General features: G+C 35.8%; 2 protein-coding genes and 1 long non-coding RNA gene across 6 annotated transcripts; 1 reads left to right on the top strand and 2 right to left on the bottom strand.

The window, feature by feature from the left end:
• Positions 1–1592: 1592 nt before the first annotated feature.
• Positions 1593–5560, bottom strand: LOC115998398 (protein PNS1-like). 4 transcript variants are annotated; one of them, XM_031237969.1, is made up of 4 exons: positions 5498–5560; positions 3592–3809; positions 2384–3514; positions 1593–2030 (listed from the first exon to the last, which is right to left on the bottom strand). In XM_031237969.1, the coding sequence occupies exons 2-4, from the start codon at positions 3676–3678 to the stop codon at positions 1896–1898; spliced, it is 1353 nt and encodes a 450-aa protein (XP_031093829.1). In that variant the 5' UTR covers positions 3679–3809; positions 5498–5560; the 3' UTR covers positions 1593–1895. The 4 variants fall into 4 exon arrangements, with proteins under 4 accessions (XP_031093829.1, XP_031093831.1, XP_031093830.1 ...); XM_031237971.1 differs by having other exon boundaries at positions 1593–2025; XM_031237970.1 differs by having other exon boundaries at positions 2384–3511.
• LOC115998399 lies at positions 5079–6603 on the top strand. The gene is made up of 2 exons (XR_004093888.1): positions 5079–5197; positions 5549–6603. It is a non-coding gene; the product is annotated as an uncharacterized LOC115998399 (long non-coding RNA).
• Positions 6604–9547: 2944 nt separating this feature from the next.
• LOC115998157 lies at positions 9548–11612 on the bottom strand. The gene is made up of 3 exons (XM_031237646.1): positions 11175–11612; positions 10909–11056; positions 9548–10103 (listed from the first exon to the last, which is right to left on the bottom strand). Exons 1-3 carry the CDS (start codon positions 11553–11555, stop codon positions 9877–9879), a joined length of 756 nt encoding a protein of 251 aa, XP_031093506.1. The 5' UTR covers positions 11556–11612; the 3' UTR covers positions 9548–9876.
• Between the last annotated feature and the right edge of the window lie 6179 nt (positions 11613–17791).

The raw sequence follows: 17791 nt of genomic DNA, 5'->3' as shown, positions 1-17791 counted from the left end.
CCACAATGACAAGTTTAACAACATAATCTCCAAAAGCAGTTGTCCGCAACACTATCTCTAGCTACACAAATCCAAGACTACATGAAAACAGAGCTATGAATCAATGCATGATCATCAAAATGAAATCAATAACCATAACCCAAGCTAAACCAGATCGAAAATGATGATAATTCTAAAATCTACTCAAAATGGTGATAATCAACATACTTATAGAAAGAGAAGATCCATAAGAAGCCGAAGACAATGTTGCTTAGGATGATCTATGGATTCTCTTCGATCTGATGTCGCTCAGGTGTCGATGATGGTGGATGAGGTTTTATTTCTTCCACATTGAGTCTATGGTGGACACTCCGTTCATCATTGCAAGATCGAACTTGGTAGCTCTGTAGACAGTAGCTCTGATGCTGAGGACATCGTGGAATCTTTCAAAACGTCGTTGTATTTGGGCGGCTATGAAGGCCGGATTTCAGACGGATGCCTTAACTGTAGTGGGGCAGCTGCTGAGTAGGAAACAGACAGATCCAACAAGAATATCCTTGATGTAGGCAACGACGTAGAACTCGAATGTGACGCGGGAGGTTTCACTTGAGATGAAGTTGGGTGAGATTCGGAAGAGGAACTTGTAGTTACAATTCAAAAGAGGAGTCGACCCACATAAGAGCGTATGTTTGCATTCTACGAAGGTAAGAGCTTGAGATTGTGCGCCACATATTGATCCATATTATAAAAGATCCGACCCGTTTCACATAAGTTTTTGCCTTGATCTAAATAGTTTAACTCATGTCGCCTAACAAGCCGGAATTTTAAGCGTGACCCACCAAAATGAAAGGGCAAAATGGAAAATTTGTAGGGCAATGAAAACCTAATATTGCATATAGTACGAGAAATTGCGCCGGAAAATGTCTTGGACAAAAATTCAGAGTTAATTTCATTTTTGGTCCTAGATTTATAGGTGGTAGTCCACTTTTAGTCCTTTTTTATTAAAACTTCCACATTTGGTCCTAGTATTTTTGTGGCATGACCATTTTTGGTCCTCCTTCAATAAAATCGTTAAAATGACGTTAAATACAAGGGTATTTTGATTTTTTTTTTACAAAGTAAGTTGATCCGCTATATTTTTATTTTTACTTTTTTGAAAAAAATCCCTATTTGAAGCCCAAAATTCCCTTGCATTTATGAGAATTTTAACGATTTTGTTGATAAAGGACCAAAAATGGTCATGCCACAATATTACTAGGACCAAAATGGAATGTTTTGAAAAAAAAAGACTAAAAGTGGTATGACGCCTATAAATCAATGACTAAAAATAGAATTAACTCAAAAATTCACTCATCTTTTATATTATACATAGATATATCCTAGTACGAAAGAATCTTTTGGTGCTTTATAAAAGGCTTTGCACTTTCAGCCACTTTTTCTCTCTTCCTTTCCACCTTTTCCTTGGGCAAGTAGCAGAGAACCAGTTAAAAGGCTTTCTTCAGCCATTTGTACACTGAATCTTGTAACTTAATGAAGAGAAATAAAAGGGGTTTGATTGGTGTTTTATCCTTATTTCTCCATTTATCACATCCCAAAAAAGCTAGGCAATGGAGTTTAACTTGAACATGCATATTGGATTGTGCCGTGGTGAATAAACCTCAAGAAGTTGGATACAAGATTTTGAGAATCTTGAACTAAAGTAGCTAAAAGAAGATAATTAAGAAATTAATTAAAAATCAAAATCAGTATATATGGTACTTAAGATGTGGAAAATTTTGGTCCTATATATCAGACTATCCAAGAAATGTTATCCTGGCCTGCAATATACTACAGGGAAAGAATCATATGGCAAGGAATAAAGACGAATGAATGGTATGATAGAATATATATTTGGCAATGGAGTGTGTGTTCCAGTGCTATGTCCCATATCTTTGCAGCCTTTGAATGTAAGCTGGGATGGTGTTATCAAATCTTTGGCTCTGAGGATTTTCTGCATAAGCAATGTAATATGCTGAAATGCAAGCCTGCAGCAACGCCATTGTCACTCTACTCTGCAATTTCAGGAAATGCAATAACTAATTAAGGTCACTTCATAGTAGCTATAATTGATGTGTAGCAGTCTAAAGGTATGGCTCTGTTTGGTAAATAATCGGCCTATCAACCTAAACTTTTTGTAACTCCAAAATACTAAAATTCAAAAGTCTACTCAAAGTAGCCTTTTCAATTAGCTTTTTGAGAAAAGAAATTATACCAAACAGCTATCAGCTAACAGCTAATTTTACCAAACAATTTTCTACAATCAGCTAATGTTATCAACTAATCATACCTTTTAACCCAAACAGCTAACAACCATTTACCAAACAGGGTCATAGTTCTTGTAGTTGAAAGAAATGGACTTACATACCATTAGATATCCGATGAGGAAAGCGAATAGTGAAATTTCTGTTGCATAAGTCTTATGCATTGCAAATGCCCAGGACCCCCCCAGAAGTGAGCAAGCTGCTCCCCCTGAAACTCCACAGAAGAAGCAGATTGAGGTGGTGAGATCTGAGTTGATGAGCTGTTCCATTCCTGCTCTTCTGAACATCTCCCATGTTTCAGATGATGCCTGGACAATCCCCTTGTTGTGAACCCCCACGCGGAGAAATCCCCATCGGTTCCCATACGCCACTAGACACGAGGCGATGCCCGAAGAGCAGCTGGAGCAGGAGAACAAGAACTCATCCACATCTCCTGAAACCTGACTCACTGCTCGGGCTGTGCCACGGATTACAGTGAGGATAGGCACAAGAATTGAGGCGAAAACAATGCTCCCCATTGAATTCTTGGCAGTGTAATTCAGGAACACTTCCTTGGAATCAAGCTGTATCGCTGCAGCGATTTCGAAGTATTTGATGTGAGACACTGTGACTTGCAGTGTGTTCTTGATTACTTGCAGGGTCCATATGAAGCTCAGAACGATGGCGACGATGAAGACGACATCAAGGCGAGTTGCTGTTGCCCTAGCTCCTCCAATCCCAGCTATGGCAACAAGGGAGTAAAGGGTACTAATGGCGATTGACAACAAAACCATACACCAATAATTATAAGATGATGTAGTAGAAATGGATATAACCCGAGTGGCATACTCAATCCTGGGATTAACCCAGCATGAATACAGGGATTGAATGAATGCAGAGATGAGCGCCAATGCCCCTGCTGCGGAGCTCCCTGTAGTGCCTATATAGATCAGTAAAATGGCGAGTCCAAGAGTGAGGAGAGGACTGAGCCACAGCACAGCCATAATAGCTCGTGAAGGGCGAAAAACAATGGCCGGCCATGCGAGAGCAATAATTCCACCGCAAGCTGTTGAAGCAAGGATCGGCGAGTACCATTCCCGGGGGCGGAAACTACGGTGGTTATTGGCAGCAAAAATCATTCCCCTCACTGTCAGAAAGATGGTCAATATAGTAACCAAGAAAAGGTGCAAATAGAACAAGAACCCGAAAATCTTCCTGAAGAACGTCATATCTGTGTTGTTGACCTCTTCAACCTGCTGCGATATGATTAGAAATCAACCATTCATCCGACGAGAGAGAGACAGAGAGAGAGAGAGAGAGAGGAGAGGGTTACCTTGTTGTTTCTTGAAGTGGAGCTGGCCTGCCTTGGATCTTGCGGGTGAGAGACCTGTGAAGCATTCAAGTCTCTGTTAATGGCCATATTGTTAGACGATTGATGATCTGAAATCTTGACAGTGATTTCCCCTCTTCTTTTCCTTGTATATAAAATTTCTGGGTTTCTTCACTCTGACTTTCTTCAGTTTCTTGGCTCTCACGAATCACCAATTATGCCTATATATAATCAAACACCGAAGACTTTAGACAACAAGTCTTCTTGAATTGAAGGCATTCTTACAAAAGCTCTGTGTGTGTCTACCTCAGTTGTTATACCATGGACCATGGTCCACAATACAATGCATTGTGAACCATGCACGATGACGGATACTGTAGTTGTGTTGAACTGATATTACAGTTGCGTTTGAAAAGAAACTGAAGTTGGGCGAAACAGAGGCCATTTCATCTGTCTGAAACTGCAGTTGTGTTGAATTGATATTGTAGTGTGTTGAACGGATGAAACGACTTCTGTTCCGTGCAACTGCAGTTTCCTTTCAACATAACTGCAATATCGATTCAACACAACTACAGTATCGTTCAACACAACTGCCATGACCATGGTCCACAATATAATTTCCGGTGTCTATCTAGTCCTAATTAATCTCATTCAAAATTCCAAACTTAAAAAATTTTGACTGTCGGATGAGGTGGCAAGATGACGTGGAGCAGAGGTGGCGTGATGAACTTGGGCAGTTGGTTCGCTTGTGTGGAGCTCGTGACTTCCGTTTGAGATTCAAGCAGATAAAGGGAAAAGCATGAAAAGTTGGTGAGTTTTTAGACGCATCGGGTGTGGGGTTGGTTTCTTTATTAGTGCCTTTGTTTCATAAATTTTCACCTAAAACTTTGTTTTCTATTCTTGCACGATTTCCCACCCTATCCACAAACATTTTACGTTCCTTTATTTGCATAATCATTTGGAATTTATTCGTTTCATTTTTAAAATTTTGAAATCAATATTTTAGAATCAAGATAATTGATGAATTTAAATATACTAGATATCGAAATTAGTGGGTAGATTTTTATTATGGAATATAGTTCATATTGCATCAATTACGAGCTCATTATAATTGATAGGTTAAGTACTTGCGGTCTCACATTCTATTTCGGCCCAACTGATTGGTCTAGATTCACACTATTATAAAAATAGCATATAACATCGAACATGACACATCGATTTTAAAAAAGTGACGTTGTTAATAATTACGAATTTTTTCTATATAAAAAATATTACGCCGATTTTTTTTATAAAAAAAACCGACGTCATTGTAACATTTTCTATTAATAATGTTAATATTAAGTGGTGCAAGTTAATAGGCCATTTATGGCCATTATGTTGTGGTTTAAAACGGAAGTAACGGTTTCCGTTACTTAGCTTATAATGATGGCACGTAGGCTATATTAGTATGGTCCCCCCACTACTACCAATAGGGACTATACCATCTAGTTGCTTAGGAGACGAAGTGATAGACAAAACTCTCTAAAGTTCCTTACAATCTTCAAAGCAATGATATAGAAATGACAACTATTGGCTGGAGATGCTCGATCCTATTGGCTTCCGCTATCAGGTTAGATCATTTCAATGTATGTTTATTTCTAACATCTGGTATCAGAGCATGTTTAATCTCTGCCTAGTTGTTTAAATTACATGATAGATACATATTTTGATTTATATAATATGTAGTATATGTTTTATTGCTTTTTCATTGAAAATATGTTTGCAGTATGCATATCTATTGTTGTGAATGAAATATTTACAATACAAAGTATATATGCATATATGTAGTTTGTTATCCACGGTGTATATTTTTTATATTTCTATATGAAACTGAATATATGCATTTGGATGTTAGAATGAAAGAAAATACCTATTGTTTTGTTATCGAATGTCGTTTTTTTTTTGTGTTGTTGACTAGCAGGATCCATTTCTGTCCACCAACACCGTCGGAGCTCCATGAGGCATTACAAGATGCACTATTAGAGATGATTGGAGTGCCATTGGGCGGTGGTGTGAGGTGTAATTAAAGCTTTGTTGATTTTTTCAGAAACACTTTTAGAAAATATTATACATTGTTTTTCAAAATATAAAGAAAATAATTTCGAAATAAAATTATAAAACTAAATCCTATTGCCTTATTGCTTGTTCGTTGTAGCCTCCTGGAGGTTGACGTCGACTCGCCGGTGCATCGTGACTTGGAGTCACAGATGGCGAAGGTGCTGGCGTTACAACCAGAAGGGGCGGTGGCGGCGTGGTTGAGCTGGTTTGTCGGCGGAGCTGATGTCGGTGGCAAGCTGAGAGAAAGGCGAAGGTAAACGGCGGGTGGGGCGGTGGTGCCATTGATTCTGGTCGGCTTCTTTTCCTCTCTAATTGGTTGCGTCTTTCTCCCCATCTGTTGATGGCGTCTCCTCATCCGGCTAGGAGGAGATGGAGGGTCACCGGTGTTTCCTCATAGCGTAGCAACAGCACTGTGGGTCGCTGTGCGATGGCGATCGACCCTTTATTGTCCAGGAAGGTTAGTTGTCATTGATAATTACGCTACTACGAGGAGAGGAATGAGGTCGCAGCGGTCTCTATGCGATGGTAAAGAAGGAGGAGAGTTATTGTGAGGCTACTGGCCGACGACGCAGGAGAAAGGGCATGGCTGCCATGGGTTGTCGTTGTATTCCTCGCAACTAGCCGTGTCGTGGTGCATGGAAATGGATCATCGCGGGTGCCAAGAATCATCGTGCAATGGGCGCTGCATATTAATTTTCAACATTGTAGATCGTGGAGAGAGTTGGTAGATTGAGATGTTAATGAAGTTAGAGACGTGTGGGCCAAGTACTTCATTGATGAATGGTTTAATACATTGCATTAGTACTTGAAGTAATATAATTCATATAGATAATTTTAGATTTAAATTGTATTTATTAATTAGTATCAATTGTGAGATTTATAACTTTTATTAATTTTGATATTATTTGATATTATAAATATAAATTGTACAGGTTTTGGATGTGATTGTGATAACTATATATATTTGAGCAGGTTTTGGGTATAATTGACAAATAAATGAAACATTTTTTTTTAAAAAAACAATACATACAACGTCGGTTATTAGTACTAACCGATGTTGTATGTTATATATATATATATATTAAAATAACCTACAACGTCGGCAATTTCTAATTAGCTGATTTTATATGGTATTTTTTTTTTAAAATAGCCTACAATGTCGGCTAAATGTAAATAGCCGACGTTGTAGAGTTATATTCTTTCAAAAAAATACCTTTCGATGTCGTTTATTTTTTAACTGATGTTGTATGTGTACCATATAATGTTTGTCTAATCAACGTCGCTTTTTAACCGACGTTAAAAGCCATCTGTCTACTAGTGCCTCGACATTTAGGTCATATTATTATGAAATGATATGGATGGATTCAGTTAGAAGAAAGCCGCCAATATCAATACTGAATCGGAATGGAATTTCATATATTTATGTATGGACTAAAGTATTAATCTTCACAATTTCACATGTAGGGATCCCATTCTACAAAAGCACGTAAACTCCACTCTTAAAGCTCTGAACAGTTGGTGCACAAGAACTTGACAAGTATATGTTGGAAAATTTTTTGTTTTTAAATTTGCACTGCATATACGAGATAGGATATTGAGACTCTTTTCACACATTTTTCTTTAAACAAAATTGCTTCCTTTTGTATTTTCAAAAAAAAAAAAAAATTGCTTCCTTTTGTAGTGCTTGGAGTGTTAGAGTCTTGAAGAGTATTTCAGGACTAGTTTTATACGCGCATTGCGCGAATGGGTTAATGCCTAATGTTTATATTTAAATAAATATTTGAAAGTATATCAATGCAAGATTATATAGGAGAAGTTTATACATGGGTAATTGAATGTCAAATTTTTTTATTTAAATATCTAACTCAAATTATATGAATCCAAGATAATATAGAAAATTCATTATAATTATTAGTAAAATCAATGTTTGCAACCTTGTAAAATCGATAGTCTAAATATTTGGTTTAAAAATGATAGTCTAAATAAATACTACTTTTAATTTGAATTTTTCTAAGTGTTCTTAATTCTCTTTTAAGTAACATTGTCATTGTCCTTCATCTTTACTATTTATTCTCTTCTTTTTTGTTGGTAGTGTGTTATTTGCAATTCGGTTATTGTTGGTACTTTGTACAATAGATGACAACGTCATGCAATGGGATTATGATATAGGAGCTATGCACTTTCTTTTAGGTGTTCTGCTTGGGTTCATTTGATTCAACCATTATTGTTGAATGAGTTATTATGGATAAAGAAATCCCTAGATTAAAAAAAAAGATTAAATAAATTAATAAAAATTTAAAAATTTAAAATATTATATATTCCAAAGATATTAATTTGCTGGGTAATGGGTTATTTGAGTACTTTCATTGTCAACAAATCCCCCAAATAGTTAATATGATTGGTTTCAAACTATTCTTTTTTATTTTTTTCATGGTATTAAAGAAATACATATGTATCATTTTTTGGTGTAACTACTAATTTATTTATATAATTCAATAAGAGTAAAATAGAGTGATTCCGCTTCAATTTGTTGGGTTATTATTTAAGTACCCTCTTTGTCAACCAATCCCCAAGTGGTTAATATAATTAGCTTCAAATTATTTTAAATTTTTTTTCATAGTATTAATAAAATACTTTGGTAAATAAATATATAACATTATTTTGTACTATAACTTTGATATTTAATTACAAGATATTGTAAAAATAAGATAATGGACAATGTAATGAATATCAATTGGTAAATTTGAATGTAAAGAATATTTGCATGAGAGAAAATAAAGACAATATAACTAATGAAATTATTTCTCTTATTTAATTTAATTTTTTGATAATGAATAATTTTTTCAGATAAAGGTATTGTAGACAGATAATTCTAAATTAAAGAAATACATATGTATCATTTTTTGTTGTAGCTACTAATTTATTTAATTTAATAAGAGTAAAATAGAGTTAGAAACTTAATTATGTCAAATTTGATTGAGATGAGATTCGAACCTAAGGCCTTTCTTGTAGAAATTAAATGGGTAAGTTAAAAGTTAACGGAATGTTAACGGAGAAGAAAATATTTAATGGAAAACTTAACGGATAATCATAAAAGTAAGATTAAATTAGGTAATCTCTATTAATAATATTAATCTGAATTATCTTAATCATCTATTTGATTAAATAATTCATCTGAACCATCCATTTGATTAAATAATTTGACCGTCATTTTTTCTACCCATTTTAGGCCTAACTCTCTTTGGCTCTTATTAGTATAGTAGATATAACAATTTACGATGTATAATTTGGGTACACAAATTATACTTGACAAACTTTAACAAAGGCAAACAATAATTTCAAAAGAATATTAGGCAGAGTTTGAAAAATATTTGGTACAAGGCCGGGGAGAAATTAAATAATTTTTGTGCATAAAAACAATGCAAAACAAACTTACAATTAGAAGAGACAAATCAGAAGACCAAAAAGAGGGAAAAATCGTGTTATAGGTGCACATGAGTAACTTGTAAAACTCTTTTTAAAGTTCTTACACTTTTTTTTTCTTTTTTTTTCTTTTTTTTTTTTTTTTTTTCACTTTGAAAACCATTTTTTTTTNTTTTTTTTTTTTTTTTTTTTTCACTTTGAAAACCATTTTTTTTTTTTCACTTTGAAAACCAATTTCTTATTAATCAATTAACCATTTTGAAATTCATCTCCTCATTTAAGATAATTTAAATCTACTTTGACATGACATGTGGGTTAGTAGATCGAATCCTATTCAAAAATCAAAATAATGTCTCAAAATAGTAACTCACATGCTAATTTTCCAACTGTAGAATCCTTAAGACTATTATCAAGTCATGCAATGTACCAAAAACAAAAGGAAAGAAATTATCATGCCATACAAATTTAACTGTTTTAGGCCTGAATCAAAGAGTCCAAGATTAAAAACAAGTTTGGTCTGTATTCAGAGTCGACCGAACATCTTGGAAGAGACCATATAAAATGTGTGGTATGTATTACTGCTTTTCTTGTGTTCAACAACTACTATGTTCATACTCACAAAGCACAAGTATTGCAGGGCTTAACTATACTGCATAATTACTTGCTATGTACTCACAACATTACTCAGATCCTATTAAAAACAGAAGTGGCCGGGTTGAGAGATTTACGCCTTCATGTATAAGCTGTTCAAGTCGCAATGCAATCGAGTCATATGCACTCCAACTCCATTAGATGTTCCTCAGAAGCCATTAAGATTGGGATTTTTATCCTCGGATTTTGACCGGCAGTGATGTATCTGTCATGACAGAATACAAGATATGTGATTCCATCATCGTCTCTAACCAGGATATAAAGTTGCTGCCCCGCAGCATATCCACCAAGAAGCTGATAGGATATCTCAGATTGATCCATTGCAAGACACAGGTCTTCAGAACCTACATAAGTTTTGGAGAAACTGGCCAGAATTAATCAACATTTACTACTTAAAAGATGAAAATAGCAGGTGAGAAAATGTTGAGATAGAGTGAAAAACTTTGGATTTGTCTCAAAAGATGCTTTTATTTTTTTAACTTGTTTCCCATGGCAGGAAAACTTCTGACAGGCAGGCACCCAATAGAAATCCAGACAGAACCATATGAACAAGAAAAGAGTATTCTTTACACAAGAATTGCATTGTGAAATCCACAGAGGCAATACATTTGGGTTAAGACCTCACCACTGACGCTTTTCTCATTTACTTTCTCCTTGCATTATTCCTTACAATTGCTTGGCAAGACACATAGATAGATAGATACAAGATAGGTAAAGGTTTCTATGATCAAAAGGAGCAATAAGCCAATAACTCGAGCCATTTCCATTTTTGGTCCTACTGTTATTGGGACATTACCAATTTTAGTTTACTTCATTAATTTTTGCCATATGGCCGTCCAAAATAGGGATATTTTGGTCTTTTTATGCTTATAGTCAAATGGCCGTCCAAATTGACAATGCATCAATACCAGTAGGACCAAAAATGGAAATGACTCCAATAACTCTCACCACACTAACCAGCAATAATTAGACTGTTAGTTGCTGCTGCATTCTTAGATTTTTTGTTCATTGCTTTTTAATTAATCATTATGTTGGTCAGATTGAGTGTGCTGGTATGACTGTTGAAACAAGGTGACATGAATGACGGACCACACAGCCTCCTCAAGCTATACCCATGATGAATGAATGAAGACTCTATAAAATACTTACAGGCAGCAAGCTCCAATTGAGTTTGGTATACGAAATCCAAAGCTGCAGTGATTTCCTTCTCGAACTGGTGAAATGGTCCGCTCTCAAAATTCATTTTTCGAAGTTTACACAGCCCCTCTCCCAACTCCATCATCGCACCTTTGTGATTCTGCAACAAAACAGAAAATATCGAAGCCATATCTCAGTAATTTCCTAATTTCACCCATCAGTGATTCGATTCATTGATTCGATTCAAATAATATTGAAGACTCTAGAGGAAAATAAACCTGATTGAAGAGGTGATGGAATCCGACAGCGCATTGCAGAATGGCGTGAAATAGGGTTCGAGAAGGGTCATCCGAGGAGTGCCATAGAGCTTCAAGAACGTCATGGCATTTGTAGTATTCCATCCTATTGAAAAGCGCCACCGCATATTCGAACCGGGCTTCGTCGTCGTCGTCGTCGTCCTCCGCTTCTATGAATCTGCCGCCGCCGCCGCCTCCTCGCCATGAAGAAAACCTGTGGCGTGCCACCATCGCGGTTCTCTTCTTCTTCCTCCTCCATTGATGCTTGGGGTAACCAATCGGAGATGTGGATAGACGAGAAGTGTGTGGAAGCTTAGAGATTAGATTGAGTTGTGAGAAGGAAGTAGAAGTAGTCATTGCCATAGAATTGAAGTAGTGGCTTCTGCCGTTCGCAACTACAAATAAAAATCTCACCAATGTTTCATACTGTTGTGTCTTCAAATAAAACTCCCCTTAAAAAAAAAAAATATGACACCATTAAATATAACTAGATATTGTCCCAAAAAATGAACGGGATAAATACAATTTGAATAAAAAAAAATGTTGTTGTACAATAAAAAAAAATGTAAATATTATTGAAAGAAAGACTAAAATACAAACTATTAAAAATCTCTTTGTAAACTACATTAGTGGTAGAAGTACAGTTAGTTTTTTGTTCACCACAAAGTAATATTTTGAGACCGTTTAGGTTTGTTATTCTTGATGCAACAACATATAACTAGCCATGAACAAATAGTGGTTTTTTTAGCAGCAATGCAACATTTGACAATGTTTGCCCTCGACTCTTGTTTATGGTCATTACATATGACAGCATTAACAGAATTGTCTTATGTTAAACTTGAACGACAAAGGTATGATGAATTTATACTTGCATAAACAATGTCTTATCTAGTACCTTTTGGAACTACTGGTAATATATGCCTGAAATCACCCCTAGCACAACAGTCCTGCCCCCAAATGTCCTATGAGCACTATTGTCATTGACAAAACATAATAAATCTCTCATTGTGAAAGGCCTTGTGGTCAAGCGGCATGAAGTGATTCTCCCAAGTGGGAGGTCATGGGTTCAAGCCTCAGTGGGGGCAATGTTGACTTTGTTGGGCTTTAGTAGGTTGAGAAAATGGACAGATACTACATGTAATAGGGTCAATAGTATTCAAAAAAAAAAAATCTCTCCCTGATGCGGCCATTAGTTCTACGCTTAACGAAGATCCATTAAGAGTACCAATTGGGCCAATCACAAAGCCCAAGTCCAAAAAATATATTTTCAGAGATGGTGGAAATCCAAGTCAAGCTCAATTGCATTTTCAGAGATGGAGCTCAATTGCAAAAGATGAAGAATAACTGAAGGCTTTTTATAATTGTTTAAGTGCTGATTTTGGAAATTAAATTAGGCCCAAATTTGCCGTATTATTTTTTGTCATCATTATTTTAAATTGTTTGGCATGAAAGAGAAAAACACTAGTTTGTATTTAGAAATGATTCCTTAAATCCCTTTCTAAATAGGACTATATTTACTTGTTTTCTAGATTAGGTTTAGGACTCATTTTTCCATTGTATTTAGGGTTCCAATGCTGTCCCTACACCTATAAATAGGGCACATCCATAGTAGTTTTAGGAGGCTTTCATTCAATAAAATTCTTAAGTTTTTCTTTACACTTGTGTAAGAAACCTTATGACTAATTGTGGACTCAATTAGTGGCTAGTCATGGACTCGACTAGCAAATTGATTCGTGGACTCGAATCAATCTTCTTTTCTTCAACCTTAGATTTAGGTTCGTGGACTCATTCTTGAATCGAAGGAAACTAGATCCGACTCTAGTTGATTGAAGATTGCATCATCGAGGTACTTGAAGCTACAATGGGATTCTTCTAAGCCTTTGAGGATTCGGGACTAAGGATTTCTCATGAGGTCTAAGGTATTTTGATCTATCTCTATCCTTACCTTGGGATCTATCTTGGGACAATACTCCATCTTTACTTGAACTTTGGACTAGGTTCATATCAATTTGGTATCAAAGCCTAGTTTTATCTCATAAGCATTACAAATTTGGTTCCCTAGGTTCCCTAGGGTATATGTGTGTGTGTATAACACATCATTTCTATCTTACTTTTCATGTCTTATATACATCAACACCCCCCCCCCCCCAAAAAAATTCTTACATTTTTTATTGTGTTCTTAAATCATGATATTTGTTCTTGAGTTTCTTGAAAAACTATCCCAAAATAGTTTTCCAATTTTTCCCAACCAATATCAACGAAACCCCACACCTCCCAACCACCATATTACCATACATTTTGTCAAGAAAATAACCCCATCTCACCCTTACCTATATCCTAAGAGCATTTACACACAATCATGTCGAAAACATACCTTGTCTAGATTTTCGTATTTTGTGACCAGTTTCCGAAATTGACTTATATCTGGAGATATGTCGGTTAGATTTTCTTTCTTATATAGATGGTTGAACAAGTTCCAAACTCCAAATGGTTCTCTCAGAATTCGAAGTGCTAAGGATGAATGAAAAAGAGTTCATCACTGAATTTCATAGCCGGGTGCAAGATATGATAAATTGGGCATCGATACTAGGGGAGCCCTTCATTGAATCGAGAGTCGTAAAGAAGATTCTTCGATCTCTCCCTAAGAAGTTCCATATGAAGGTGACTGCTATCCAGGAAAATCAAGGATAGGAGAAAAAGACTGTAAGAGAATTGATAAGCAGTCTACACACCTATAACCTTTAGATTCTTTTTATGAAAACCCTAATTTGTTGAAAAAGGGGGAATCTATCGCGTTTACTAGTGATCTTGAAAATGAATCAGACACTGATAAATTAGATGATGATTCATTGGCTCTCTTAAGTCTTAACAAAGAACTTCAAGAAGATTCTCAAAGGATTTAATCGATGAAGTCAGATTTAGACTGGAAGGAATCAATTCTGACCTGGAAATTTAATGAGTTAGAAAAACTCAACAAGTATTGCTAGTTCAAAGACAGGTCAATCATCTCGACCGTGAAAGACTAAGAACACTCCATCAAGTTCGAATAAGTCTTTAGATCGGTCAGTCCATTGTCATGAGTGTGAAGGATTTGGCCATATACAAGTTGAGTGTCCAACATAACTTAAGAGGAAAAAGTCAATGACTGCCACGACATGGAGTGACGATGAAGACGGAGATGCAGACCAAGTAAATGAAGAAAATACTAGAAATTTTATTGTGTTCTCCACTCCATCTGATAACCTGATTGAATTAGAAAACGAAAACTACATGTCATGTGATAACTTTGAGGAAATACACACTCAACTAGAACAAGAATATGCTAAACTTGTGGCTAGTTGGGAACAACTTGTAAAAATCAACAGAAATCTGAATGAGGAACTAAGGCATAGTGAAGAAAAGGTTAAGAAACTATCTACTGATCTTCTTATGAAAGAATATCTCATAAGGTATATAAGGACACAAGAAGGTAAACTGATGAAGGAATTGGAAATAATTGAAATGTAATATCAAAATGATGGATACAACTTCAACACTGGATGAAATCTTAGATTTTGGCAGAAAAGTATCCAACAATCGGACTGGTCTTGGATTTGAGAGAGGTAAATCATCAAATTCCAATACTGTGTTCATTAAAGGAAGAACTGCTACACTAATCTCTACTAGCTCAGTGGTACCTGTTCAATAGTCCCTTCATTCTAAGGAAAAAGGAAAATATGTCAGATTGAGGAAATATAATCCAACATGTCATTACTGTCATTCCAAAACTCATACTCGACCAAAGGGAAGAGAAGTATCGTCTGAAGAACATTACCCCTTTCAAGAGACAGATTTGGATTAGAAAGGATGACATAGTGTGCTACCCTACCATTGTTCTGTTAGCAGCTTTAATAGAAACTAGAAGGTACTTCGACAGTGGCTATTCAAGGCATATAACCAGAAATTCTAAATATCTTAGTAATATCACGTCTAACAGTGGGTCAGTCAGATTTGGTGATGGTCAAAAAGGAAAGATTGTTGGTAAAGGCACATTGAATGTACTAAGATTACCACACTTAGAGGATGTCTTGTTGGTTCAAGGTCTATGAGCAAATCTCATAAGCATAGGTCAACTGTGTGATCAAAATTAGAATGTCTGCTTCAATAAAGATCAATGCAGTATACTTCACAAATCAAACCACATTGTAATGGAAGATACTCGATCCTCTAATAACTGTTATACTATAACCAATGATCTGACTTGTAATAGGACAATATCAGAATAGTCGAAACTGTGGCATAAACGACTAGGTCACATGAACTATCGAGACATAGATAGACTAATCAAACTAGAAGCAATTTCGAGGCATACCCAAAATGAAAGTAGATCATGATGAAGTATGTGGTGCATGTGCCATAGGGAAACAAACAAGAGCACCCCACAAGGTTGTAAAGACCATCATGATTAGGCAATGTCTATTATTGGTTCATATTGACCTAATGGGTCCAACTCAGACAGAAAGTATAGGATGTAAGAAATATATTTTTGTTTGTGTTGATGACTTCTCTCGTTTTTGTTGGATAACCTTCTTAAGGGAAAAATCAGAAGCCTTTGATGCTTTCAAAGCACTATGTCTACGCCTGCAAAAGGAGAAAAATGAACCAATCATAAAGATACTTAGACTTAGAAGTGATCATAGAAGAGAGTTTAAGAATGCACCTTACTCAGACTTCTGCTCAGGTTGCACATGAGTTCTCAGCACCACATACTACTCAATAAAATGGCATTGTGGAAAGAAAGAACATAACACTACAGGAGATGGCACGTATCATGCTCAATGCTAGTCACCTACCGCAACGCTTCTAGGTTAAGGCAGTGCACACAGTGTGTCTACAGTTAACAAGATATACTTGAGATCTGGCACAACTAAGGCTCCATATGAGATATGGAAGGCGACAAGGGTGTATTCCTTGGATACTTGCCAAATAATCAAGCATATAGGGTATACAAAAGGCGAACATGATCAATTATGAAATCAGTAAATGTTATAGTTGATGATGAGCCAGATAGTCTAACAACACCTGCAGATACAACAGACACTCAATTAGACATAACTCCTAAGCCAACAGATGACTCACACAATACTGATGAATCGCTTGATGCAATAGATGAACCACTAATGATGTATAAATGGGAGTGTAAAAGTGGGTGTGTTATGTCGTTCTGCTGAGGATTGGGGCTATGACACGTAATTGTGTGAATTAAGAATACTAGGCACTAGAGTATGTGAATCAACTAGAATCCAAGCAACTAATAACTGAATGATGAAAAATAAAAGAAATAAATTAACTAAGGAATTAACTGTATGATAAGGGAATGTGTCAGATTAGGGGAATTGTAATCTTGATGTTCTAGCAATCTTAGAATTTGGGAAATAATTTTAACCTCAGGATTTATGGGCAATGCACATAAGAATTCAATTCAGCTACTTTCGTAATCAATAAATAGAATTAGGCTACAATTGCCCCACTGTCGTGATGCATCAATCATAACCTTAAGCACCTAAGCATTGTAAGCCCCCAAAATTACCCATATTCTCATAGTGGGAAAATTATGTTGAAATTGGTAACGCTCGAGGTCTCCACCCAACTTTCGTTGTAATGAATCCCTCTCCTAGACTAGCAATTAATTGTGGCCATCAATCAATAACAAGTAGAAAGAAATCCCCAAATCAACATAAACCCTAGGTAAAAGATTCAATCCCTTTATGCAATAATCATAAATTGAACATCACGATTAACACCCTAATCCAAACCCATAAGCGAATTACTCACGCATGATTGGAGTAAACAAAGCAAAGCAATAATAAATAACCATAAACATTGCAAGAAATCTGAGAAGAAAATAAATAAAGGAATAAAAGAACTTAACTGATAAAGAACAAATATAAAGAGAAGGGGAAATATAAAGAGAAGGGGAAAATAATCTAACTAGGGTTCAGAACTCTGTAAAGGAACCTCCTTCAATTGTAGAGAATAGGTAGAATATATAGGAGATAGATGGGCTTTAGCCCATTAGGCAACTTCCAATTCTTTTCCAATTTGTATTCTTGTTTCCTTCCTTTCTTGTAATTCCCTTTTCTTCCAGAACTTGTCCAAAATGTTCCAAAATTCTTCCTTTGTTGTTCCTTGTAGATAATTCAACACTTGGACAATATAACACACAAACAATTCCCAATTTCACTAGGACAAGGGAAATAAGCATCAAAACAACTAAAATAAGGGGTGAATAATTGTACAAAATAGTGGATATCAACCACCCTCAGAGGAAAATGATGAAGAAGATGAGTTTCTCAATCTATTCCTAATAGAAGTGGAAGAAATATTCCTAGCAGAATAGAGAATAATCATCCTTTAGAAAACATCATCAGTGATCCAACTGCTGGCATACGAACAAGAAGTAAAGTCATAAACAACCTAGCAGAATTAGCCGGATTTTCCTGTTATACTTCAAAGATAGAGCCCAAAAATATGAAAGAAGCTCTTCAGGATGATCTATGGATCCAAGTGATGCAAGACGGGCTAGGACAATTTGAAAGGAATCATGTGTGGGGCTTGGT

Source organism: Ipomoea triloba, chromosome 12 (assembly GCF_003576645.1).
Source record: "Ipomoea triloba cultivar NCNSP0323 chromosome 12, ASM357664v1".
Lineage (NCBI taxonomy): Eukaryota > Viridiplantae > Streptophyta > Magnoliopsida > Solanales > Convolvulaceae > Ipomoea > Ipomoea triloba.
The sequence above is the reverse complement of the archived record's forward strand: the minus strand, read 5'-3'. Positions and strand labels throughout refer to the sequence as shown.